The 26,488-nt window shown below is 45.0% G+C and overlaps 1 protein-coding gene and 1 long non-coding RNA gene across 5 annotated transcripts in view; one reads left to right on the top strand and one right to left on the bottom strand.

Annotated features, from left to right (window-relative positions):
- The window catches only part of PHACTR3 (phosphatase and actin regulator 3), a 229,173-nt gene extending 216,972 nt beyond the window's left edge, over window positions 1–12,201 (bottom strand). For all 4 annotated transcript variants that reach the window (XM_079979419.1, XM_079979417.1, XM_079979418.1 and 1 more), the window contains exon 1: window positions 11,457–12,201. In XM_079979419.1, coding sequence (XP_079835545.1) covers window positions 11,457–11,565 — 109 coding nt within the window. In that variant the 5' untranslated portion in view covers window positions 11,566–12,201. The remainder of the gene's footprint in view (window positions 1–11,456) is intronic.
- LOC307218180 overlaps window positions 1–26,488 on the top strand; it is a 216,134-nt gene that overhangs the window by 136,458 nt on the left and 53,188 nt on the right. The window lies entirely within an intron of this gene.

The raw sequence follows: 26,488 nt of genomic DNA on the forward strand, positions 1-26,488 counted from the left end.
AGTGAGAATACTTACCATGAGAAAATCATCTGTGTAGATGACAAGAAGTTCATCAACTGATGCTCACCTAATGATGACCTCCATGCGTGAATGGACCATCATAGTCCTAACATTATATGAATTTCTTACGACGTCCCAACACCCCAGCTACAATGCAGACTTTCAGATGTCTGTCATTGGGATCTGCTTCATATGTACACGTGCATTGTTTGATGACCGAACCACCAACTAATATTCTGCATGTGAAGGTGGTAGCCCTTGATAGTATTATCCTCCCTGAATTTGTCTATTTTTCTTTAAAAAAACAGCTATCCAAGTTGGTAGTCATCACTACATCTCATGCAAGTAGGGACACGGGTGGCGCTGTGGTCTAAACCAGTGAACCACTAAACCAACCGCTTGCTGATCGGAAGGTTGGCGATTTGAATCCCCGTGATGGGGTGAGCTCCCGTTGCTCTGTCCCTGGTCCTGCCAACCTAGCAGTTCGAAAGCATACCAGTGTGAGTAAATAAATAGGTACCACTGCGGTGGGAAGGTAAATGGCATTTCCATGCACTAAGGGTTCCATCACAGTGTCCCGTTGTGCCAGAAGCAGTTTAGTCATGCTGGCCACATGACCCAGAAAGCTGTCTGTGGACAAATGCCGGTTCCCTCGGCCTGAAAGCGAGATGAGCGCAGCAACCCCATAGTCACCTTCGACTGGACTTAACCAGGGGTCCTTTGCCTTTTACCTTGCCTATCATGCAAGCAAATGCCATAGTTTAACTGTGTACTGTGCAAAAAAGTCATTGGATGGCCCCAAGTCCTAGTATTATGAAAGAGGCAGAAAAATGCTATGTGCCCTTTCTCCGTGCCATGCATAACCTTATGCACCTCTATCATCTACTGTTTTTGTAAAAAAAAAAGCACTGAACATGTTGTAACCTTTCCTCATGGAGCAGCAGCTCCATCCCCTTGCTCTTTTTGATTGCCTCTTTCCAGCACTACAGGAATCTCAACTAAAGAATCCCTGACTGATGGCCATCCAACCTCTGCTTTAAAATCTCCAGGGAAGGGGAGTCCACAAACTCCCAAGGGAGAACATTCCACTCACAAACAGCACCTACTGTCAGAATGTTCTTCCTCATGTATTGCTGGAACCTCCTTTCTGGTAACTTGAAGCCATTGGTTCAAGTTCTACCCTCCAGAGCAGGAGAAAACAAGCTTGTTCTCTGTTCCATGTGGAAGCCCTTGAGATATTGGGGATGGCTATCATATCTCCTCTCCTCTGTTCCAAACCAAACCAAACCATCCTCTGTACACATTCCAGCTTGTCAACATCCTTCTTAAATTTCTAAATATCTTAAATATTCTCTTAAATACTATTAAATATCCTCTTTGAGGCCAGGCAACCAAAACCTTACACAGAACTGTGGCCATGAGTAGCCACCTTAGGAGGAGAATACACAGTACGATACACTTCCGGCGGGTAGGGAGATGGACATAGCCTCCAAAGGTGAAGAAATGCTTGTTATCAGATTCGGTTATCTTAGCCACAGGATCTACAGCAAATTATTATTTTACAACTAAGAACAACTTAAGGAACACATTAGGAACACAAATTAAGGGGCATGATTTAATTTTCTAGAATTCGTCTACTGATCAAAGGTTGGCTTCTGTTTAATCTCTCCCTGCTGCCATTTCTCATTTCTGTTTTTTTCCAGCCCATTTCATGCCATTTTGTGATTGAACCAGAAGGTTTCTGGGCTCTTATCCCAGCTGATCCCAATGACTCAACTGTGTGTGACTTTGGGCAATTTGTAGAATTTCCGTGTGAGTGTCAAGGTCAACTCAGCCATGAAGCTGGAGGAAAAGCAGGGCCTTGCAAAAAGGCAAAAATTTGCATCAGGACGTAATCCTGCTGTACTAAATATACGGAAAACCAAGAGATTGCATCCTCTTGTTTTAATGTCATTAAAAGGCCAAAAGCACATGTCAAACACACACACAAAGGCTTGCAGCTGTAGTTCAACCGCCTTTCTTGAGGACTCAGTTCTGGAAGGGGTTGAGTGGGAGTGAAGAAGCAGCGGGAGGGAAGGGGTATTCAATTATTTTCCCACCCACAATTTGCTGGGCTAAATTGCTCCCCCACAGCAGCTTTTCTCCCTGGGAAGTCTCAAATGCATGTATGAGAAGGAAAACGTGTTTGAAATCTTAGTGGGGGAGCCATTTCAGGGATGATTTGCAGTAGGAAACAGCAGGAAAATGGGTTAAGTACTTCCTCCTCATGCTGTTTCTCTGCTCTCAAACAGTCCCTTGCGAAGTGGACATTAAAGTCAGGCCCATTTGCATGTAACATATAGTTTGATCCCTATTGGCTCCTGCCTAAAACTAGACCATAAAGGATACAATTGGATGCTCAAGGTCAAAAAGAAAAATCCCAAGGCCTTTCCTAAACTGCAATGGGAAGTTGCCTTGGCTTATATCAATGGTCAAAACAATGTTTAATCTAGATCAGTATTGTGTCTACACTGGCCTTCTTCAACCTTTGTGCTCCAAATGATGTTAGACTACAACTGCCATCATTCTTGACCATTGCCTAAGCTGATTGGGGATGATGAGATTTCGAGTCCAACAATGAATGGAGACCCAAGCTGCTTGAAGAAGGTTTGCCAAACTTCAGGTTCTTTGGACAACAGTCCCCAACACCTGCTCTCCAGCTTTCCAGGCAGGAGTTTCCCCAGCCTTTCTAAAGATGACAGGAATTGAATTGGAAACTCTTTTCATGCAAAGCATACCACTGAGCTGCAAACCCTCCACAAAGAAATTATGCTTCATGTACCATAAAGTAACGTTGCCACAATTCAGAGAACTCTTTCCCCTTGAGCCCACACCTTGAGACAATTAAAGAGCTGTAGTTTATATAAGAGAGACACCAAATCTACTGTAACATATTCCATTTCCACGTGGAAGCTGTAATACCTCGCACCTGCATAGTTCACAGTCAACATTGCCACAAGGTTGAATTCAGAGCTGGCATGGAAAGCCTTCCATCTGATCAGCCCCTGCCACATCAAATTGTTTACAAATGGTCACGGTTCCATGTGGAGTCGAACATGAGCCAAAGCACTGTTTGGCAGTGTTCACGTGGGCAGGACAAGACTGCCTAAGAAGAGCCCTGATGACCCACCAGAATTGGGGGTCTGTCATAAGAATGTGACTGTGGCTACATTCACATCTTACCTTTGTGGGAATGTTCAGGGATGCAGGAGAGGATATATTTTTTGATTATAGCCTTTCCAACTTGTGTTAAGAAGAAGAAGAAGAAGAAGAAGAAGAAGAAGAAGAAGAAGAAGAAGAAGAGTTTGGATTTGATATCCCGCCTTTCACTCCCCTCCAGGAGTCTCAAGTTCACAATTTAGCAGAGTAACATTCCCCTTTTAAACTCACAGTGGATGCATTTGCTCAGGCTCGCTAAAGCCTCTATAATAACTGTTCTGGTATTTTCCCCTTATTCCCTCATAAAATGTAAGACACGACACAGTCTTCTATAAAAGTATAAAAAGAGTTTACTCACATTCTGTTCACAATCGGATCCCAGAAGGCAGACTTAGCTTAGAAAAGTAACATACACCTGGAAACTATCTCATAAGGAGACAGTCCCTTTGTCCTCTCTTGGCTGAGAGCATCTTTGGCTAAGCAGATGTTGCTTCTTCGATGCATGTAGTCATAGAGAGAGAGATGGCTGCCCTGCCCTGTGCTTTTATTGTTACCTGCACAGGTGAGGCCACACCCACCTCTAGTCACATGCAGAGGAAGTCTGTCCCAGCCCAGAAGGAAACAGGAAGTTTACCTGCTGGCTGGACAAACATTCCTCCCCATATGTAAACATGTTCACTCTAGGAATGTTGCACTTGACTGCTCTTGTGTTTCACATCCCACAACCTTTAAAGCACCATGATGCCACTTTAAACAGTCATGGCTTCCCCCAAAGAATTCTGGGAGCTGTAGTTGGTTAAGGGTGCCAAGAGTTGGTAAGAAGCTGCTGTTCACTTCCAAGAGCTACAATTCTCAAGAGTTCCTAGCTACATTTCAGTGGTAAATCACATGCATTCAGCAATTACTTGACCTCTCCCTTATGATATAGTGAGTTAGGAACAGCAGAACCTGCCTTTATACCAAGTCAGACCAGAGGTCCATCAAGGTCCATCTAGGTCAGGGGTGTCACACTCAAATTCATCGGGGGCCGCATCAGCAGTTTGGTCACCCTCAAAGGGCCGGATGACACCCCCTTTATGCACAAGGAGGAAGATGGTAGCTAAAATATAACTCATTCTCTTTGAAGGCATGCAGGCATAGATGGAAGGGGATATTAGTTCTCCGCAAAGGTCGAGGACCCCAACATACACTCATGTAAGAAAACTTTTAGGTGCAGCGCCCCCCCATAGAGAGGAGCAAGCGTCCTTTCACTATGTACAGCCTCCCTCGATTTCCCACTCCTACTTAAACATCAGCCCACAACCCCACATAAAGGAAAACCACTCTTTAACTTTCAAGTGTGTGTGATTAAAAGAAGCAATTTGCTATCATTCCCCTCCACACACACACTTTGTAAATATGGGGAACAGATAAATGACGTCTAAGGGTTAGGTTTCATCCTTTATTCCCCAAGGAGGAGGGACGTAAATACTTAAAATAGGGAGGCGCCTTTTCTCTCTGTGTGTTTTTTTTTCTTTTCTTTTCCCTTTTTGGCAGGCGATAGAGCAAGTAGGTCTTAGGGAGTGGGTGGGGTCGGGCTTGACTTCCACACCTGCAAAGGTAAATGGAGGGAGATAACGGGGTGAGACGCGGGGAGGGGGGGTGCGTGGAGAAGAAGATATGAGACTGGAGGGAAAGAAACCTTGCAGTCCAACAAAAGCAGATAAACGTGCTAAGCCTCCAGCTTGCCCACAAAGATGACTCCTCTTCCTCCTCTTGTGTGTTGCTGCTGCTGCGACACGGCTACTACTTACCCCTCAGGGAATCAGTTGATTAAATGCACATTTCTATGCCACTGAATTCATAAAATATGTACGGTGGCGGTACCAAAGAATGTAAAAGGAAGGAAAGAGTCTCTCTCTCCCCTCCCCACCCCCCCACTTCCTCACCTGGGCACACAGCTGGGCGAGCTCCGGTCCACCTCCCAGGTGGCGTAAAGGTTCATCTGGACCGGGCGCCCCCCTCCCGTCGCCGCCGTCACCGCTGTCACCGCCGCGCCTGACCAGGGAGCCCCCAAGCCACCTCCTCCGGGGCCGAGAACGGCCAGCTAAAACAACGAAGGCGCCACCGCCGCCGGAGGAGCAGGAGGAGGTGCCAGCTGCTGCTGCTGTAGCACCGCCGTTGGCAGCAGAGGCTGCCCTGGAAGGCTCTGTGCAGCCGGGGACGCCGAAGAAGCTGAGGCGCTGGATGCCGGCTGGTGCAGCGAAGGCGTGAGTGAGCCCCGCTGGCCACCGAGTGCCCCTCTCTCCGCCATAGCTGAGGAGGAGGAGGACGACGACGACGAGAGTCTCCCTCATTCCCCGCTAACGCCTCAGCCGCCGCCTTCTTTCCCCTTCAGCCGCGCGAGAATAAAAGGTGAAGGCTGGCGGCCGGCGGCCGGCGGCGGCTACACAGGCCACATGACGAGGTCTGGCGGGCCGGATTCGGCCCGCGGGCCTTGTGTTTGACACCCGTGATCTAGGTCAATGTCATCTACACTGACTGGCAATGGCTCTCCAGAGTTTCAGACAGGATTCTTTTCCTGTTCTGCCTGGAGATACCAGGGATCGAAGCTGGGACCATCTAGGACTCTTCACCAGAAGGTTATGTTTTCGTCTAGGGGCTGAGGGGGAACCAAGAGCCTCTGCTGAAGTTGTAATCATTGGCTGAGGTCAGGACTGTATTGTGATCATCAATGTCACGCACCAGGAGGGAACATGGGGGAAATTACCATGACAAAATGCAAAGGCAATTTCTTTTTGGCTGAACAAAGTGAAGCAGAATGTTTTGAATCTCAAAGCTATTGTGTGGGACAAATACTTTTCTTTAAATGAAAAAAGAGAGCCTGGTTTAGAGAATAAAATGAAAATGGTATTGGAGATAAAAGAGCATAAGAATATCTGAACAAGCGACCAAGGTCCTCACCCGCAGCCTGCTTTCAACAGCAGCCGGCTAGAAGCTACAGCGAAGCTAAGAAGCATCGGTCCTCAACTGTTGTTCGTCTCCAGCTTTTGGTACTCAGATAGACTGCTGCTGAACATGGAACTTCAATTTCGCTGCCAAGCATAATTGCCTTTCAGAGTCCTATCCTCAATAAATTTGTCCAATCCATTAAAAAAATAACTAAGTTTGTGATCTTCAAAATGTTCTTTTGGTAGCAAATTCCAAGAGTCAGTTAGGCCTATGCAAAATTACTTTTTTTTTTTTTGCTTTGGTCTGCACTGACCCTACTGCCATAGGAACACAGGAACTGCCTTACTCTTGAGTCAGACCATTGGTCTCATTATCCCTGTAGCTCATTATTGTCTACCTGCCTATCCAGGATTTCCGTCAGGAGTTTATCCCAGTTCTACCCAGGGATTGAACCCACGCATGCAAAACAGGTGCTTTACCACTGAGATTGCTACTCAGTTCCATTAGCCACACACACACCCAATTCTTGCCTTAATATTGTTACCGTTCATTACTTTTATGCTTCACCTTCTCCAAGAGGAGTCTCAGGTCAGCTTAACAGCCCTAATTAAAACCTCTCAAAAACAGCCGCACATTCTACATAACCAAAAAAATCAATTGAAATCACAATGAAACAACACCAGCTTTAGAAAACAGCAGCACAACACGACATACTCTCTCTTGCCGCACTGAACACTTAGCCACCAGGTGCCTGGCAAAATAAGTGCCGTATTTTTCGCTCTATAACACGCACCAGACCATAACACGCACGTAGTTTTTAGAGGAGGAAAACAAGGAAAAAAAATATTCTAAACGAAATAGTGGATATATGATTTTTGTGGTTCATGCTGTGGCCACAGACATGTGATCTGACAGTGAGTTTGGAGTAGCCCAATGCAAAAATCCTGAGGATCCATGTGGATCCATGCTTTGTAACCACGGAGGAGGGAAGGAAGGGGAACCATGGATCCTCTGCTCACGACTGCAGCAGATCCCCCCTGCCACCCACAGGCATTCGCCCTTCCATAACACGCACAGACATTTCCCCTTACTTTCTAGGAGGAAAAAAGTGAGTGTTATGGTGCAAAAAATACGGTATGTTTCTAGGCAATGTCAAGATGTCACCAGGGTGAGGCAACCTGATCTCAGCTGGCAAAGACAGGGAGTCACCACTGAGAAGGCCCAGTTCTGCCTCACTGCCCACTTTTCAACATAAAACAATTAAATCACCAAGTATAACTCGAAGCACAAACATACGCAATGGAGAGCCTGCTGAGTCAAGCCAAGGGCCCATCTAGAGTAGCATCCTGTTCTCACAGTGGCCAAGCAAGTGCCCACAGGATGTCCGCAAGCAGGAAATAAGCATAACAGCACTCTTCCTATTTGTGATTTCCAGCAACTGGGGAAATCAGATAACTTCCACTACATGCCAAAGGCTGTTGTGAGCAGATGCATCTTTAACAGGCACTTGGAAGGCATCAGAGAAAGTGATAAGTGGACTTCCCCAGAGAGGGTGTTCCACATACAGGACTCTAGAGGGGAAAGAAGGGCACTTATGGCATTACTGCCCCATAGCCCATTGCCATCGATGGGACCATGAGCAATTGGGACCACAAGCAAACATTTACACACACTCAAGCACCCTATAGGTAAGAAAGGTACTTTCAGTCTTCGGTTATTTTGGCTGGCCATTTTTCTTCTTTCTCCAGATACTTTTGAAGACGGAAGGAACAGAATTGTAAGCAACTATTGCTCCCATTGTTCCAACAGTTGCAAGTATTCTTTTACCATCAAGTCAACGTATCTGGTAATGAGGAACTTGGATAAGCAAAGCAGGATGTGTTGCAACAGAAAATACAGTCCTCATGGTGTGGACACACAAGAGAGTTCTAGCCCCCTACTACTAGCAACTGAATCTGCACTTTGAAACAGAATTCTTTTAAGGCAGTCTTGAGCTCCAATGAGATGAGTGCAGCCTCCACAGAAGGAGAGTGTGGTTGATTGCACTTATTAACTTACATGGGATTTTACTGATTTCATGTTAGATTAGATAGATGGCAGAATGCAAACTGCTCCTGAAATTACAGAACACTGTAAAATTGCTTGAGTGTAAATCCTATTGACCTCAGTGTATGAACTCTTAAACAGAGGTGTGAAGGTTGTATTCTTAGTCAATTTCCCAATAAGCATATGCAAATCACAGAAATTATGGAAGAGAAGACAAAACCAGCATTTATATAAGGATATTCATTCGTAATTTATTGCAAATCGTTGTTTGAAGTTGTGTGTGTTTTATTCCGTATATTATGGGGTGTTGCTTGTTGCTTTATTGTTTTGATGGCAGATGCCTAGAGTTGGTTTAAACATTTTCTTTAAGAAAAGCAACACAAAATAAGTTAATATTTCGGGGCAAAAAAAATGATCTTCCTTCAGGCAAATAAAAAAAATGCATTTCCTCAAACAGATCTGTCCTTTAAAAAAGAAAAAAAAAATCACACATACAGCCTATCTATTTGCCAGCCTGCCAACACTGCTTTTCATTACCTAGAAACAGGCAAGAAGTGAGCGAAATTGAAATTAAGGGAATGTATGATTTCTGCAGCCTTCAGATGTGAAAGCACACAAATGAACATTCCTCTCATTCAGACACTATTGTCCCGTAGGGGGAAAGGCTAGCACTTTGTGCTAGTGACAGCCTTTGTTCCCATGACCTGGGATATATCAGCGTGGTTAGGCAGGAAAGATTCATCAGCTGTTCTCATTATTCCCTTAAAAAAATCTGTTTCCAGAGCAACAAGGATCCTTAATTATTAGACTGTGTAAAATGAAGCTTAAAGCTACTCAGTCCTCATTATTAACATGTTTGCATATTCTGACAGGCGGTGCCATCAGACAGATGGAATGACCATCGTGAAAAGGAGAAGACAAATAAGAGAGAATGACTCTAACATGTGCTGGTTTAAAACACTGTTTTGGAATGAAACAGGATTTACTCTCAGATATCAGTACATCAGGACAGGTCTATAGCTGAAACCTTGGCTTGGTGGGTGAGGGGAGAGATGGCATAAGGAGGTTGGGGGGGGTTAATTGCATTTTTATGTATGTGGGGGGGAGATGCTGTCTTAATGAGACACACTTGCTTTTAAAGCAGGTTTCCTGTTAATTTACTTTTCCTGGAAGTAATTGCACAATACCCCCCAAAAGCAACCTCTCAGTCAATTTAAAGATTCAGAATATAAAGTTACCCATTAATTAAGGCAGCGGGGTAGACTATAAAATTGTGAGGGCAGGAATGTGTGTGTGTTGAGGAGAGTACTTAGAACACAACTAGGGTATATTAAGTGAAGGGGCATATTCTGATATATATTTTTTTGTTTTTTGGGGGGTCTGTGTCAAAGTCAGTGCCCCCTCCCACATATCCCTTAGTTACAGACTTCCATGGGAGATTTTTCTGAAGCCTACAATGGAACAGTCACTGTTGTGTTCAGTCAAGACCCTAAGTCAACATCTCTTGCACAAAGAGCCCATGACACTCAACCTTGGCTCCTTGTGTATATCAGTCTGTTGGGTCCTGAGCTTCCCATCCAGCTGATTGTCATCTGAATTCCCCCACCGCACAATCCTGCCACAAAAGCACCCTGTCAAGTTTGCTCCCATTTTGTTGTGTGCACATGTGTTTAATTTCACACCGGCCACAGGAAACGGCTCCCTTCCCAGAACCAACTGTTCTCGCAATTAACCCACCACCGCACAAACACAAAATCCCAAACACAATGCCTTGCTGCTGCTGCTGCTGCTGTGCTCCTTTGAGAACCCCAATGTGTGAGTCACTGCTAGAAAGATTTGCAATTCAGTGGAGTTTTATGCTTCAAAAGGAGGAGAAAGTGAAGGGGAGGGCTTGTTGGTGGTGAAAGCCTTCTTCTCTCACACTTATAAATAGAAAAATGGGGTTGCAGACGTCAAGCTCCCCCACCGTCTCTCCCTCTCTCTTTCAACACTCACTGTTGTGTTTCCTACTTCTTGGTGTGTCCCGAAAATTGCTTTCTTGATGGGGTGGGCCAGAGGGTGGGATTGGTGACTTAATTATTACTCTGCTTGTTCCATCTCCATGGTGACTTCTCATGCCAACAGCTGATCCCCTCCCACTTTATGAGACAACCTTCTCTTTCTCTCTGTTGCAAGGGGCAAGTCAGGCACATGCCCAAGCTTCGATTAAATTGCCTAGGTAAATTAGGCTATGTGTGGTAACTGACAAAGATCAGCTTAAGCAACCCAGCTCCCGTCCTGACTGCTTTCAGCTCTTGGATGTTCTCACAAGGAGCAGGCAGTGTTGATTTTAGCCGTTTTATTTTCAGTGTGTTTGCATGCCTGTAGATTGAGAGGAGTGGGATGGGCTGGATGTCGTGTGGGGTGAAAGCGAGACAACAGAACTTAGGCAGCTTTCCAGGATAAAGCAGCTCTTGCCACTTTGGACCGAGCATCCCTCTCCAATGATGGCACAAGGGAGAGACCAGTCTCTTCCAACTGCAGGCAAAAAAAAGCAGGGTGAACCAATATTATTGACTAGCATCTTCCCAAGCAGGTGAACAGCAGCAGGTAACTGTCAGCCAGGTGGAGCCTGAGATCACCTGTTCCGAGTTTTTACTGCCTGAGAGGCCCAGCCATGACTGCTTCCCCTCTGATGCAGAACTCGTGCACTTGGAAATCTGGTCTCTGCCAATGACTTCCTGAGCTGCCTTGGGCATGTCCCTTTCTCTCTGCCTCGCTTTATCATTTGTGAATAAGACAGCCTGTTTCAAGGAGGAAGGGGTACTGAGAGAGGACAGAGTATCCAAGGTTTAAGGAAGCCTGCTGCCCAGGAAGAGGGGGCTGAAAAATTTCGGGGAAGAATCCTGGCTCTTTCCCCCTTGCCCTCCTCTGAAATGCTTCTTTCAGCTGGCAGAGGGGAGCGTTGCCCTTCCGAAGGGCCAGGATGGGGAGAATGCTCTCATGTAATCCTATTTACAGCTAAGCTACTGCATCATTTCAGGACTTACTGCAGAGAATATGTTCCTAATTTCCTTCTGCCCTCCCTTCTCTGACAGGCTTATTGCCAGATTGGCAGATGCGAAGACACATAGACACACACCCATTCCCGATCTGTTTCCCTCTCCCTCTCTCTTCCTCTGCCTCTACGACTCTCTCCCATTCCTCACCACCCAGCCCACATCCTCTGCTATACTGGAGGGAGGAGGAGGAGGAGGAGGGGCGGGGAAGAGAGAGAGAGAAAGTCCCGCTTGCATTTTTACCTTGCTGCTCCTCGGCTTCAGTCCCGGCGGTGTCCCCGAGGATGCTGGGGTCGCTTTGTGACCTGCCTCTGGGGAGAAAACAGCCAGTTCCTTCTTCTGATGCAGCCATGAGGGGGTGGGGAAGGGAAGGGAGGGGAGGGGTGGGGAGGGGAGGGGAGGGGAGGGAGAGCAGATCTCAGAGGCCGGAGGAGGAGGAAGAGGAGGAGGAGGAGGAGGGAGAGGCGCTCATGAAACCGGAGGCAGCCCAAGGTCACGACGGGGAAGGGGGTGACCCGCTGGTGGTGGTGCAGAGCGCGCCTCTCTTCTCAGTCGGGGAGTCCCAGCAGCGGGAGCATGCTGGCAACCAGCCTCCTCCTGCAAGCGCCCCGATGCCAAGCAGTCCGCTGGCACCATCCAGATGCAGGGATGGGCGTCCCTCCCAGCGCCTGGGGGCTCCTAGGGCTCGGCGGGGCGCTGCAGAAGTTTCTTCCTGGGCATCTTCTCCTCCGGGTGGCGAAGGCTGCCTTCACGCTGCCTTGGTCAGAAGGAAGGCAAGGATGATGGATGGCAGGTGAGATGAAGGGAGGAGGTCGGAGTGAGCCAAGTCCTAGGCTCAGGAGAAGTCTCTTCCCATATCACGGCCAGGCAGAGGAGAAAAGGCAGGCGAAAATAAAATAAAGCACGCGCACCCACCCTCCTTGGAACTGCTTGCTGCTCCTGCTGCTGCTGCTCTTCTTCTTCCCGCATCTGTTGGGAAACAGAGGGATTCTCCCATCATGCCCTGCGAGAGTAGGTGTGACATCACCGGGGATGGGGGGAGAAGGAGAGGGGGGAGAGAGGAGGGAGGAGGAGGGGTCGTGGGTGGGAGAGAGCTTACCTGCACTGCACAAAACAGGAGGAAGGAAGGAAAGGAATGGAAAGCAGCAGGTGTGCGCGAGAGGCGGAGGCCTCCTGCCTTCTACGACCCGACACCTTCACACGCCCCTGACGAGGAGGGAGAGGCGAGGCGAGGCTGGGGGAGATCCCGGTGGCAAGACGCAAGAGCAGCCTGCGCTTCAGACTTCATGGCACACGCACGTTCCGGCACACATGGTCGCGCCGGTGCGGGCCATGCGTTTCACTTGCCTAGACTTTTTCTAGCCCCAGGCAGGGGGTGAAGGTGTGTGTGTGTGTGTGTGTGTGTGTGTGTGTGTGTGTGTGTGTGTGTGTGTTTTGGTAAGGATCCTGCGGAACTGGAAAGGAAGAGATGTCTAGCATCCAGGGAGCTGCCTGATACGGAGTCAAACCGAGAAGCTCAGTATTGCCTACACTGAGTGACAGCTGCTGTCCAGTTTTTCAGGCAGGAATCTGATCAACTGGTTAAAGTGTGGTGCTGATAACGCCAGTGTTGCAGGTTTGCTCCAGCTGCATTGCAGGGGGTTGGACTAGATGAACCTCGGGGTCCCTTCCGGGGTGGGGGTGGTTGAATTTGGGACCTCCTGTGTTCAAGGCAGACGTTCATTTGCTGGGCTAAGACCCTTCCCAAACTGCAAACCCATCTTTTTATTTTTCTCAACCGCTCCTCAGAATGGTGGGAACACTTGGGAAAGCCCATCCTCTTTCTCACACACTTATTGATTGACTGGCTGGCTGATAGATAGGCTTACATATAATAAGCTTGGTGGTGAACACGGCACATGACACCCATAAAAGCAGCATCAATATACTCATTCAACATGCAGCACACAGTCATGGTCACTGTGTATTGCTGACCGCATGTATGCTGTTTGGGGAGTGCATTCCTGAATAACTGGTGGTTGAGCTAGACATCAGAAGTGATTCAAACAGGAGCGTGAAGCAGCTTAGCCCATGGTGTTTGAATAATAGTATTAGGCAAGGAGTTTCGCTCCCCAGGCAGAGATGCACCCAACACTCTTTGTTTTGTAGAAGCAAATCAAATATTTATTTGTGTGTTATTCTTTCAGAATATATGAACCAATCTGCATTCAAAGAATATCATAGTGGTGTGTCAAAGCAGGATATAAAACCTAGTACAAGTCCACACCACGATGTTAAAAACGTGACACCACAAATAATTAAAAGCTGCAGAAAGAAAATGGACTTAGGCTGCAGCAGTAAGTCCCACTGAATTGAATGGGACTTACTCCCAGATAAGTGAACTGGGGAGTAGGGTTGCAACATAATTCGGGGAGGCTTGGAACAAAAGGACAGTTTTCAATGAACATCGGAAACATAACCATTTGAGGGCTTGGTTCACTTCAGGTCACAGCATGCTTTCCTGCAATTGTGTTGTGGTGCCATCAACAGAACTTCATCCACAGATCTAAGCAACCAGGTAGTGAGGTAGAGGGGGAAGTAACTTCTCAGATACCCTGGTTCAGAACCATGTGAGGCTTCATAGATCATCAGCAAAACCTTTCGTCTAGCCCAGTAGCAAATTGGCAGCCTGTGCAATGCTTTCAGCTGATCCTGAGAACAACTGTGCAGCTGCCTTTTGCAGTAGTTGCAGGATCCAAAACAAACTGAAGGGCAGCCTTGTGCAAAACAAACTGGAAGCTATCGATGGGTGGACTGTGGGTGGACTGCTGTGGCCAAGCTGTCCCGGTCCAGGCACATGTAACAGGCACCCTCCAGCTGAATGTAAAGATGGGGCTGGTTGACCACTATGAGAATAGGGGGCTGGATTAGATGGGCCTGATCCAGCAGGCTCTTCTTATGTTCTTATATATACTGAGTAAATGGTTTCCTCAAGTAAGCCGCTTCCAAGCTGTTATATCAGGCCTTGCACTGCAGGGCACAACACAGCTTTGCAGTTCCCTCTCTACTTCCTGGTTATGTCATTCCACGAAAAGTCTGGAAATGCAGAGTTGGTCATGCACCACCATGGGTGCTTTAGTTAAGATTCCCACATTGCAGGGGGTTGGACGAGTTGATCCTTGGAGTCCCTTCCAACTCTAGGATTCTATGATCTATGGTTTTTTGAAAAGCTGTGGCCCTCCAGGTGTTGTGGGAGTCCTTGTTGTTGTTGTTCAGTCCTCAGTGGGCTGCTTTTGTGGGGAGGGTTGTCCTTTTAGGTTTATCTAGATATACAGTAGATACAGAGAGAGATATATAGATAGATAAACTTCTGCAAATTTTTATTTATTTATTTATTTATACCCCGCCCATCTGGCTGAGTTTCCCCAGCCACTCTGGGCGGCTCCCAATCGAATGTTAAAAACAATACAGCATTAAATATTAAAAACTTCCCTAAACAGGGCTGCCTTCAGATGTCTTTTAAAGATAAGATAGCTGCTTATTTCCTTCACATCTGTTGGGAGGGCGTTCCACAGGGCGGGCACCACTACCGAGAATTCCCTCTGTCTGGTTCCCTGTAACCTCACTTCTCGTAATGAGGGAACCGCCAGAAGGCCCTAGATGCTGGATCTCAGTGTCCGGGCTGAACGATGGGGGTGGAGACACTCCTTCAGGTATACAGACCAAGGCCTTTTAGCACTTTAAAGGTTAGCACCAACACTTTGATTGTGCTCGGAAACATATTGGGAGCCAATGCAGATCTCTCAGGACCAGTGTTATGTGGTCCCAGCAGCCACTCCCAGTCACCAGTCTAGCTGCTGCATTCTGGATTAATTGCAGTTTCCAGGTCACCTTCAAAGATGTAGAGCACATTGCAGTAGTCCAAGCAGGAGATAACTAGAGCATGCACCACTCTGGCAAGACAGTCTGCGGGCAGATACGGTCTCAGCCTGCATACGATGGAGCTGGTAGACAGCCACCCTGGACACAGAATTGACCTGCATCTCCATGGACAGCTGTGAGTCCAGAATGACTCCCAGGCTGCGCACCTGGTCCTTCAGGGGCACAGTTACCCCATTCAGGACCAGGTGGTCCCCCAAAGCACATCTCCTTCATGATTCTGAGCAGCCCTGTTGGGGGGCAGGAACTTCCTACCGGAGTTTGCTATTTGAGGGAATAAAGTAAGTTTTAGCTTCCCATGTGCAATACTTACTGCCTTTGTAATAAATTAAAGAGCATCAGTCGTTGCCTGTCAGGAAGGAGAATGTTATACAATTCTTCTCCTCGACATGCTAGCTTTGCATATGCTAGTAGGTCAAATATTCAACCCCAGACCCATGATGCTGTCTAAAGATATAAAGTACAGGAAGAGTTTTACCTTCTGAACCTGCTGGTTGCATAGTGTGGTTATTTGTTGTGTTGCAGTAAACCATGGATCATACAGATAGGTAGCCGTGTTGGTCTGCCATAGTCAAAACAAAATAAAAAAATTCCTTCCAGTAGCACCTTAAAGACCAACTAAGTTAGTTCTTGGTATGAGCTTTCGTGTGCATGCACACTTCTTCAGATACACTTCTTCAGATACTTCTTCAGATATCTGAAGAAGTGTGCATGCACACGAAAGCTCATACCAAGAACTAACTTAGTTGGTCTTTAAGGTGCTACTGCATGGATCATACAGTAAGGTTACCAGATCCATCCTGAAGGGGAACTACAGTGTACGGCTTAATTCAGTGGCAAAGCACATGGAAAAGGGCTGTAATTCAATGGTAAAGCAATTGATGTGCATGCAGTTCATCCCCAATTCAACGACCAGCATCTCCAGGGAGGACAGAAAAAGGCTGGCCGTGTGACACCCTGGAGAGCCATTACTAGCCAGTACAGAAAATTCTGCAAAATGATATATAATGAATTGAAAAAGATGTTTAAAATAGCATTGGGGGGGGGGGGAAATGTTTTCCTTTTGGGAATTACAGGGGTAGAACTGCCCAAACAGTATAGAAATTTATTCATGTATGTGACTACAGTGGTAGGAATGTTATTTGCCCAAAAATGGAAAGAAGAAGTCCTGACGAAAGAAGAATAGATACAAAAACTCATGGAATATGAAGAAATGGCAAAACTAACCATAAAAATAAAAAATCAAGATAGCAAACTTTTTTAAAAAAAGAATGGAAATGGTTTATTGAATATCTACAAACAAACTGTAAACAGGTTAAGAACATTGGCAGGATAATTGTAATAACCTGCAGTTTTATAAGAGTACATATTTAAAGGAGATGAATAAATGAGTAAGTTAAGTTAATTTAGAATATACAGGAAATATAAAAAAATAAATTTAAGGAACCACAGAAAGAGGAGGAAGGAATTTTGAAATGTTAGAACGATTGTAAAACTATTGAAACGTATATAATTGAAAATCGCAAATAAACATTAAGAAAAGAAAAGAAAAGAAAATACAGGGCTAGATGGACCAATGATCTGATTTAGTATAAGGCAGTTCCTGTGCAAAGCATTCAGTTCAATCTCTGGCATGTCAAATTATCACAGGTGACCCTTTTTGTATTTTTTTCTGTATTTTCTTTTTGTGTATGTCTGTTTTGTGTACAATTTCAATAAAAATGTATTGATAAAAAACAAAACAAATTATCACAGGTAGCAGCTGTGGAAAAGATCGCTTGTGAACACCCAGGAAAGCTGATATTGGCCAGTGCAAACAAGATTGGGCTAGATGGACCTATGACAGCTTCATTTGCCATGAAAACAATAGCTTTGACAGAATTGTTGTTGTTCTTTAGTCATTTAGTCGTGTCCGACTCTTCGTGACCCCATAGAGCAGAGCACGCCAGGCACTCCTGTCTTCCACTGCCTCCCACAGTTTGGTCAGACTATGCTGGTATCTTCGAGAACACTGTCCAACCATCTTGTCCTCTGTCGGTCCCTTCTCCTTGTGCCCTCCATCTTTCCCAACATCAGGGTCTTTTCCAGGGAGTCTTCTCTTCTCATGAGGTGGCCAAAGTACTGGAGCCTCAGCTTCACAATCTGTCCTTCCAGTGAGCACTCAGGGCTGATTTCCTTAAGAATGGAGAGGTTTGATCTTCTTGCAGTCCATGGGACTCTCAAGAGTCTCCTCCAGCACCATAATTCAAAAGCATCAATTCTTCGGCGATCAGCCTTCTTTATGGTCCAGCTCTCACTTCCATACATCACTACTGGGAAAACCATAGCTTTAACTATACGGACCTTTGTTGGCAAGGTGATGTCTCTGCTTTTTAAGATGCTGTCTAGTTTTGTCATCGCCTTTCTCCCAAGAAGCAGGCGTCTTTTAATTTTGTGACTGCTGTCACCATCTGCAGTGATCATGGAGCCCAAGATAGTAAAAATCTCTCACTGTCTCCATTGACAGAATTATCTTGGCTTAAAGCAAAGGGAGGGATTTAGTGCAATGCTGTAGGAATTGTTCTGTCAGTACAAGTATTTCAGCTCGCCAAACAGAATGATCCCCAGCCCCGGATCAGGAGAAGTGATTGGGGGGTGAGAGGTTTGCCAGATGTGGAAGGTGGAGAGAGCCCTTTTCACAAAACAGAAGTCCTTGCATGAGTTTCCACTAGCAGGACTGACTAATTGAATCCAGCCCACAATATCACACTTTTCCGTGTATAAGACTAGATTTGTTTCCTTAAAAATTATGTGGAAGACTGTGAAAAATTATGTGGGTTGTCTTATACACGGGGCAATCTCCCCCCTATTCTCTTAAATTGGAGTCCCTAAAAATCGGGGGCATCTTATACATGGGGCGTCTTATACACAGGAAAATACAGTATTCATTCTCAACTCATTTTGGGACCAGGTGGCCCATTTAGGTCTCTCCATTCAGACACATGCCAGGTGATAGTTGTGTGTTTTTCAGTGACTTTGATGTAGCGCATAAAAATGCAAAAACAAATGAGCGTTCAAACACACAAAATTGACAGAACGTATCCAATTTGCTTGTAAAACAGCAAGAAATATCTTTTTTGGTTGTTTAAATTTCTATTTTAAGAGGCAAGACCGTGTTGGCCATTTGAGAATGTTTTCTTTGGAACAAAAGGAAGCAGTGAGTCATGTCTGATCGACTAGCTCCTGTGAGTCAGCGGGCTTGCTCTTTTCCGTGAGTCAGCGGAATTCTAAACTGCCTCGTTTGTGTTACTCAGCAAGTGCTGTGTGACCTCTGACCAGTATTCTAATCTCCTGTGCTATTTTTCTTTTCCCTTTGAAAGGCAAAATCAGTGCAGGAAGAACTACCAGACAATAATAACAACTTCATTTTGATGAGTATAAAAATTTTCTCTCTTTTTTTTCCTCCAGGACTGTACTGTTGGATCACAGGAACACTGAGTTGAAGGTGACTTGTAGAGGTCATCTGGTGTGTGACAGTCCTTGGGCCTTGCCTCAGTTTCTCTTCTCTAAACTAAACATGCTCGGTTCCTTCAACTTGTCTTCAAAGGACAACTTGTCTTCATTAATACTGTTGTGGATTTGTGTTATGGTGCAGGCAATCACTCCTGGTTTTTATTCCAAGCACTCTCCTATTTTAGAAACAGAGCCACATTCATTTTATTGCATTTGTGTTTATTTTCAGTGCAAAATGCATTGGGGATAGAAAGAAAAGTGTTCACGTTAACAATAGGAAAATTACAACAATCCAAATTCAAATACATACTAATATATATCCAAATAGTTATCCATGCGAGATTTGACATGTGTCAAATGCAGAATGGGAAGTGAGCTCTTCGGATCACTGAGTAATGAATGGTAGCTGTTCATCGTTCAGGCCTTGAAATATAAGTCTCCATGCAACCTCACAGGATCCAGTTTCACTGCCCATCTGTTAGTCCCAACATCACAGGAATATAATTTAAATGCAGGTGGACAGCTGCAAATGTCAATGCTTTTTCCAAATATGAACAACAAACCATGTTTTGCTTATATCTCAACACATGAATCAATTGCACATTCTTCCCTTGAGTACAATCCAGCTCCCTGCATCCTCTCCTTCTCTTCCCCTATGAACAGGCCAAACACCGGCATCCTATACCCGTTTTCAGCAGCTGGGGGTGCCCTCAGGTATTCCTCCGTCCCATTTCCACTGCCGTGAAGTTATTTGGTGGCTGTGCAGAGGCGTAGGAAGGTCAGGTGCTACCCGTTGCAGAAAATTTCTTGTCACCTGCCCCCACATTAATTTTTATTTTATATATATATATATTTTGCCTGCAAAAATAGTTTTACCTTATTTCATATTTTCTTACAAAGGAATGTGGATTATGGGCCTCTGATAACAAGGAGGCGACTGTGGACAGATACTTAAATCTACAGGATGGATTGTGTTTTGACTCCACTGAATTGAAATTTCAGCCGTCACAACATATGAAAACGGCCAAGTAAACAGTTATTTTCGTGGAGGAGGGTCAAGATATTAACTGATATGCATGAAATTTCAGATATAGCTATATAATCCCTAGTGTAGTAAGATAAGACCTTTGGAGCAGGCATTTTCCAAAAAAAAAAAAGTTTTTTATGAACCTCCCTAGTAGGGCAGCAATCGTTCCTTTTTGACACCCCTGTCTATGCAGAGAAGGAATACTTTTAAAAAAGAATTTAATAAGTCACACAGTCTGCACATCTTAATTTCGTCTCCCTGCTGCCCATCTTGAATGGTTTGTTCCTTCCCTGTTGTGATAGCACTTTCGTTTTCTGTTAAATCGTTTTTGAGTTCCTTAATTGCGTTTGTTATGCTTTATATGTCTACGCAGCTGAACATCCATGGAGAGCAATCTTTGGCAGATGGTTGGCATATGAATTATTGAGTTAAAATAAACGAACGCATTTATTAAACATTTCTTTTAATAAAATTGCTTAACACATGATATATCTCAGTAGGTTGCCTGAAAACTAGAGCAGTCCAACAACCACAAGAGGTCACTCTTGGACAGAGAGAGAAAACAAAACAGCTTGATTTGTCTATATAACTGGGCTAGCGCTATCATGATCAGATGTCTAAAATATTTGTCACATCATTAACTGTAGTGTGTGTGTGTGTGTGTGTGTGTGTGTTTAGAGGGGGGCAACTACAACCATCTTGGGACCAAGAACTCCCAGAAGTGCAAGCTGGTTTTCGAAGGGGCAGAGGAACCAGAAACCAAATTACAAACATGCACTGGATTATGGAGAAAGCTAGAGAGTTCCAGAAAGACATCTACTTCTGCTTCATTGACTATGCAAAAGCCTTTGACTGTGTCAACCACAGCAAACTATGGCAAGTTCTTCAAGAAATGGGAGCGTCTGATCATCTTATCTGTTTCCTGAGAAATCTCTATGTGGGACAAGAAGCTACAGTTAGAACTGAATATGGAACAACTGATTGGTTCAAAATTGGGAAAGGGGTACAACAAGGCTGTATTGTCTCCCTGCTTATTTAACTTATATGGAGAATTCATCATGCGAAAGGCTGGGCTGGATGAATCCCTAGCCGGAATTAAGATTGCCGGAAGAAATATCAACAACCTCAGATATGCAAATGACGCAACTTTGATGGCAGAAAGTGAGGCGGAATTAAAGAACCTTTTAATGAGGGTGAAAGAGGAGAGAGGAAAATATGGGTTGAAGCTCAACATAAAAAAAAAAAAAATGAAGATCATGGCCACTGGGCCCATCACCTCCTGGCAAATAGAAGGGGAAGAAATGGAGGTAGTGAGAGATTTTACTTTCTTGGGCTCCATGATCACTGCAGATGGTGACAGCAGTCACGAAATTAAAAGACGCCTGCTTCTTGGGAGAAAGGTATGACAAACCTAGACAGCATCTTAAAAAGCAGAGACATCACCTTGCCAACAAAGGTCCGTATAGTTAAAGCCATCTTTTTCCCAGTAGTAATGTATGGAAGTGAGAGCTGGACCATAAAGAAGGCTGATCACCAAAGAATTGATGCTTTTGAATTATGGTGCTGGAGGAGACTCTCGAGAGTCCCATGGACTACAAGAAGATCAAACCTCTCCATTCTTAAGGAAATCAGCCCCGAGTGCTCACTGGAAGGACAGATCGTGAAGATGAGGCTCCAATACTTTGGCCGCCTCATGAGAAGAGAAGACTCCCTGGAAAAGACCCTGATGTTGGGAAAGATGGAGGGCACAAGGAGAAGGGGATGGCAGAGGACGAGATGGTTGGACAGTGTTCTCGAAGATACAAACATGAGTTTGACCAATCTGCGGGAGGCAGTGGAAGACAGGAGTGCCTGGCGTGCTCTGGTCCATGGGGTCACGAAGATTCGGACACGACTAAACGACTAAACAACACAACAACAAACTACAATGATAGGAACAGAGGGGGAAGCCATAATCACTTCAAAATAGCAGACCCCCAAATGGAACTAATTTCTGATGCAACACAGGGTTGAGGGGTATTTTGGGACTACAGTTCCCACCATGCATGACCATTGTTCATGATGATTGGGGCTGATGGGAGTTGGGATCCATCAACTTCTAGAGGAGAACAGTTTCCCCATCCCTTTTTATTAAACAATTTCAACATAACAAATTTTCAGTCCAAGTAATCAATTACATTATTTTCCTCCTTTCCCCCATCCCTCCCTCTCCCCCCCCAAGGATTTCCCTCAGCTCCCCTCTCTGATTTCTTTGCACATATTGTTCTCTGCATGTTATAAAATTGTACATATCCTTACCTTATCTATCATGTATTCACCTAATAAATTTGCTGTCTTTTTAGGTACCATATTTTTCGCTGCATAAGACACACTTTTTTCTTCCCAAAAAGTAAAGGGAAATGTCTGTGCATCCTATGGAGCGAATGCGTGGTCCCTGAATTGCTCAGGGGCAAAAAGCAGATCATGTTTTTTTGGGGGGGGGGTTGAAAGAGGGAAGGGGGTGTTGAAACAAAGCCGCTGATCATTTGCTGATCGGGGAGAGAAATAAGGGACGCTAGAGATAAAGAAGGCTGCATGGGAGGGGGGAGGTAAAGACAGCAAACTTGCAAAGGGGGGAAACAGGAAGACTAAAGCAATAAGGAGAGAAATTAGAAGAAAAGGAGGAGCAAAAAACTGCTCCAGCTAAGGAAAAGACACTAAGGCAAACAAGAGGGAAGGAAGTGTTGAAAGGAAGCAGCTGATCGGTGGGATCGGGAGAGAGATAAGGGAGGCTAGCCGAGGCTGCCTGGGAGCGGGGAGGTAAAAGCCCATGGATCCTCAGGATTTTTGCATTGGGTCACCCCAAATTCACCATCAGATTACATGTCTGTGGCCACAGCATGAACCACAAAAATCATACATCCACTGTTTCATTATATTTTTTTCTTGTTTTCCTCCTCTAAAAACTAGGTGCGTCTTATGGTCAGGTGCGTGTTATAGAGTGAAAAATACGGTAATTTGTAAAAAAATTCCCATTCTTCTCTGAAGTCACAGTTGTCCTTATCACACAGTTTATGTGTCAATTTAGCCAATTCTGCATAGCTCAGTTTCCCCATCCCTAATCTAGCAAATAGGAAACCTACTTGGATTTTGAAATTGCCAGTTAATTGACTTAAATGGCCTTCCTTGGGAAAGCATTCCCCCCCACAAGGGCTCCCCACAAGTCCTTGGAGGGGTGCTCCGGACTCAGCTCTGTAAGGCTGTTCCTTACAGCTGCCATTGCTTGAAGTGAGCAGAAACATTTTATGCAATGGCCTCCATTCAAGCAGATTTTGAAGGGTTTGGGGTTGGTTTGGGGCGGGGGGTTGTTTTGTTTTGTTTTTTGCACCGTTTCAAGCTATGCTCAGGAAAAACGCTGAGCCCCCATTTCTGAAATCCTGTGCATATATACTGGGGTAGGGAATATGTTTCATTGCACTATGTGAGACATGTCCCATGCCAATGTGCAAAGAGAAATAAAACTATCAGTGTGTCCCAGCTGAATTAAACATATGCATTGGAATGAGTAGATTATTGTTAAAACAGTAGGCTAAGCAAGACAGCTGATGAGTCTCTTTCAACGGGTAGCAGGACCCACATCCTCTTTCAAAGAAGGAGAGCAGAACTCAGAGAACAGAGTAGCTAAATAAAGGATGAATAAGGAGGGTGTTGTGAATACAGAAAGTGTTTTTCTATTAAACATTAAAACGCAGGGATGGTCGAATTAAATGGGTGTGTTAAGACCCTGACAAGAGAAGCTTGAAAGCAATGAGATACTAGCGGTACAACATTGCTAATACAGTGGTACCTCAGGTTACATACGCTTGAGGTTGCATACGCTTCAGGTTACAGACTCCGCTAACCCAGAAATAGTACCTCGGATTAAGAACTTTGCTTCAGGATGAGAACAGAAATTGTGCAGCAGCGGTGCAGCGGCAGCGGGAGGCCCCATTAGCTAAAGTGGTGCTTCAGGTTAAGAACAGCTTCAGGTTAAGAACGGACCTCTGGAACGAATTAAGTACTTAACCCGAGGTCCCACTGTAAAGGTCTGCAAGAAGTATCACACCTATCCTGAGATATCCTTGTTTGTATGTGAATGGAAACTTTGAGAAATAAAAGATTTCATGGGTTATTTGTGGACCTACCATGGGGTGAATCAGTGAATGAACCGTCAGTGTTGTCTATCTTGAGCATTATGTTAAGAACATAAGAAGAACTCTGGGATCAGCCGAGCGGTCCATCAAGCCTAGCTCCCATTGTGGCCAACAAGATGCTCCAAACAGGAACAACTGCACTCTGCTCACTTGCAATTCCCAGCAATTGGTTCTCAGAGGCATACTGCCCCCTACAGTGGAGGTGGAGCATAGCCATCATGACTTGTAGCCTTATCTTCCATGATGATCCCCCCCCCCAATATTATGGGTTGCATTCAACGTTAGTCCTAGTCAGAGCAATGACTATTGAAATGAGTGAACCTGACTAACTTAAGCCCATTCATTCCAATGGGTCTCACTGGATCCTTACTAGATACAACTCTACAGTTCTGTGCCCTCTGCTTTCTTGACTTGGAAAGGGCTTTTGAAATTTTGCCAAGGGCCACCTTAAATTAGGGCTTTAAAAAAATGGTTCCGTCCATGCAGTGTAATCAAGACCTCTCCCATGATTCAGTTCAGTTGTCCATCCATTGTCCAGCTGATGCCAAGCTACAGGGATAGACCACAAGAAAGATGGTCATTTAATTGCAAACATGGTCATGTCAGTTTGATTTTCCCAGTGTGGGCTCTTCTTTGCCTCACTACTATTATAGTACAAAGCTCTTCCTGACGTGTTGGATTGGCAGCAGTTACAAGAAGGCTGATCACCGAAGATTTGATGCTTTTGAATTATGGTGCTGAAGGAGACTCTTGAGAGTCCCATGGACTACAAGAAGATCAAGCCTATCCATTCTGAAGGAAATCAGCCCTGAGTGCTCACTGGAAGGACAGATCCTGAAGCTGAGGCTCCAATACTTTGGCCACCTCATGAGAAGAGAAGACTCCCTGGAAAAGACCCTGATGTTGGGAAAGATGGAGAGCACAAGGAGAAGGGGACAACAGAGGATGAGATGGTTGGACAGTGTTCTTGAAGCTATGAACATGAGTTTGACAAAACTGCGGGAGGCAGTGGAAGACAAGAGTGCCTGGCGTGCTCTGGTCCATGGGGTCATGAAGAGTCAGACACGACTAAACAACTAAACAACAACAACAACAGAAAAGGCCAACACAGCCAAAGAAAGATTATTTTTTTGGGCTGGCATCATGTGCCACTCTATCTTCATACTTGTTTCAAAGTACTTGGTGACATTTTCCAGTCAAGGGGAGATGAAACAGAAAGATTTGGGAACCAATCAGGCTGGTGAAATGGATCCGTACGAAAGAACTGACTCCTTTGGTCTCTTGCAAAAGCTGCTATTATAATATATGTCTACATCCTTCAGTATGATTAATGGATGCTGACATACTCAGACCCTGTAGTTATGTCATGGTGTGACACATCAGTAGTATACATTGCAGGAAGGCTGAGAGGTTGTCCGATTCCAAGAGACTGAGGGAAAGGAACAGTCAAGCAGCCCAATTTGCCAGGCTTATTCAGACACATTCTTTATTCCGTGACCCATTTTCTTACATAACCAGGATTTATACCCCACCCCAATGGCCGTATAGAAGAAATGCATGCCTGTAGAATTCTCTTGCCTCAAACCCAAATGTCTTGGGGCTGCTTCACATCCTAAACCTAATGTGTGGTTTTTTTCCTCTCCCTTCCAAAATGTGGAACTATTGCTTTCAGCTCTGGATAAAGTTAAGTACTTTGTTCTCTGGTTCTTTTTCACCTGCTCCTCATGTCTCTCTTATGTCTTAGGTGAATGTGATATTTAGGGCATGATTTGAATGCCTGATTGAAAGGTATTTAGTTGCTAGCTCTCTTGATTATGAAAATATATGTGGGCAGTGTCTCAGGTGTCACAGGGTAGAATACTGACCACCAAGCTCAGGGATTATTCAATATGCAGTTGCTTTTCCTTTTCAAAAACAGGGTCTTTATTATTATTATTATTATTATTATTATTACTACTACTACTACTACTACTATCATCATCATCATCATCATCATCATTAAAACATTAATGTGCATGTTAAGCATTATGCCTTAACAGAGTTCGTCACACTAATATTATTGTTTAATATTTCAGAATAATTTTTAAAATATCCTAACAGCCCAATCCTAGTAATATTTACTCAAGCTTACTTATTCATTGGATTTCAATAGGGATTACTTCCACATGGCCTTAATTCTTAGTTGAGACGTGTCTAATTTCTTAACAGCTAATGAGTTGGCAGCTTCTCCTGCTGACTCAACTGCCCCAGGTTGCTTCCACGTGACTTGGTTACTGAGCAGTCATCCTGATTTGTTTGTGGGGATGTCAGCTGTTTATCAAGCATTCGTTCTGATTTGTTTGCAGAGAGGCTACCTTATGAAATTTCAAGCAATTGTTATGCTAGACTTTCCAGCAATATCTCTTCCCACCTGAGGACTCTCCACCCTCCCCACTTCCCAGCTGGTTTTTTTTTTTTTTTTTGGTCTTAACTGCCCCTTCTAAGACTGGGTGTGCAGTATGTTTGGGGTTTATGGAGTGTTAGGGGAGGGATTGTATCTCTAGTACGTGGCACTGCATGCTCTTCAAAGGTGTCATGGGTTTTGAAGACTCTCGTACTCAGGGAGAAATGTGCTAAGAGGAAGGCACGCTTGGCAAACCCTCACCGTGATCAACTCCCACCCAGAA

Source organism: Podarcis cretensis (assembly GCF_951804945.1).
Source record: "Podarcis cretensis genome assembly, chromosome: 6".
Taxonomy (NCBI): domain Eukaryota; kingdom Metazoa; phylum Chordata; class Lepidosauria; order Squamata; family Lacertidae; genus Podarcis; species Podarcis cretensis.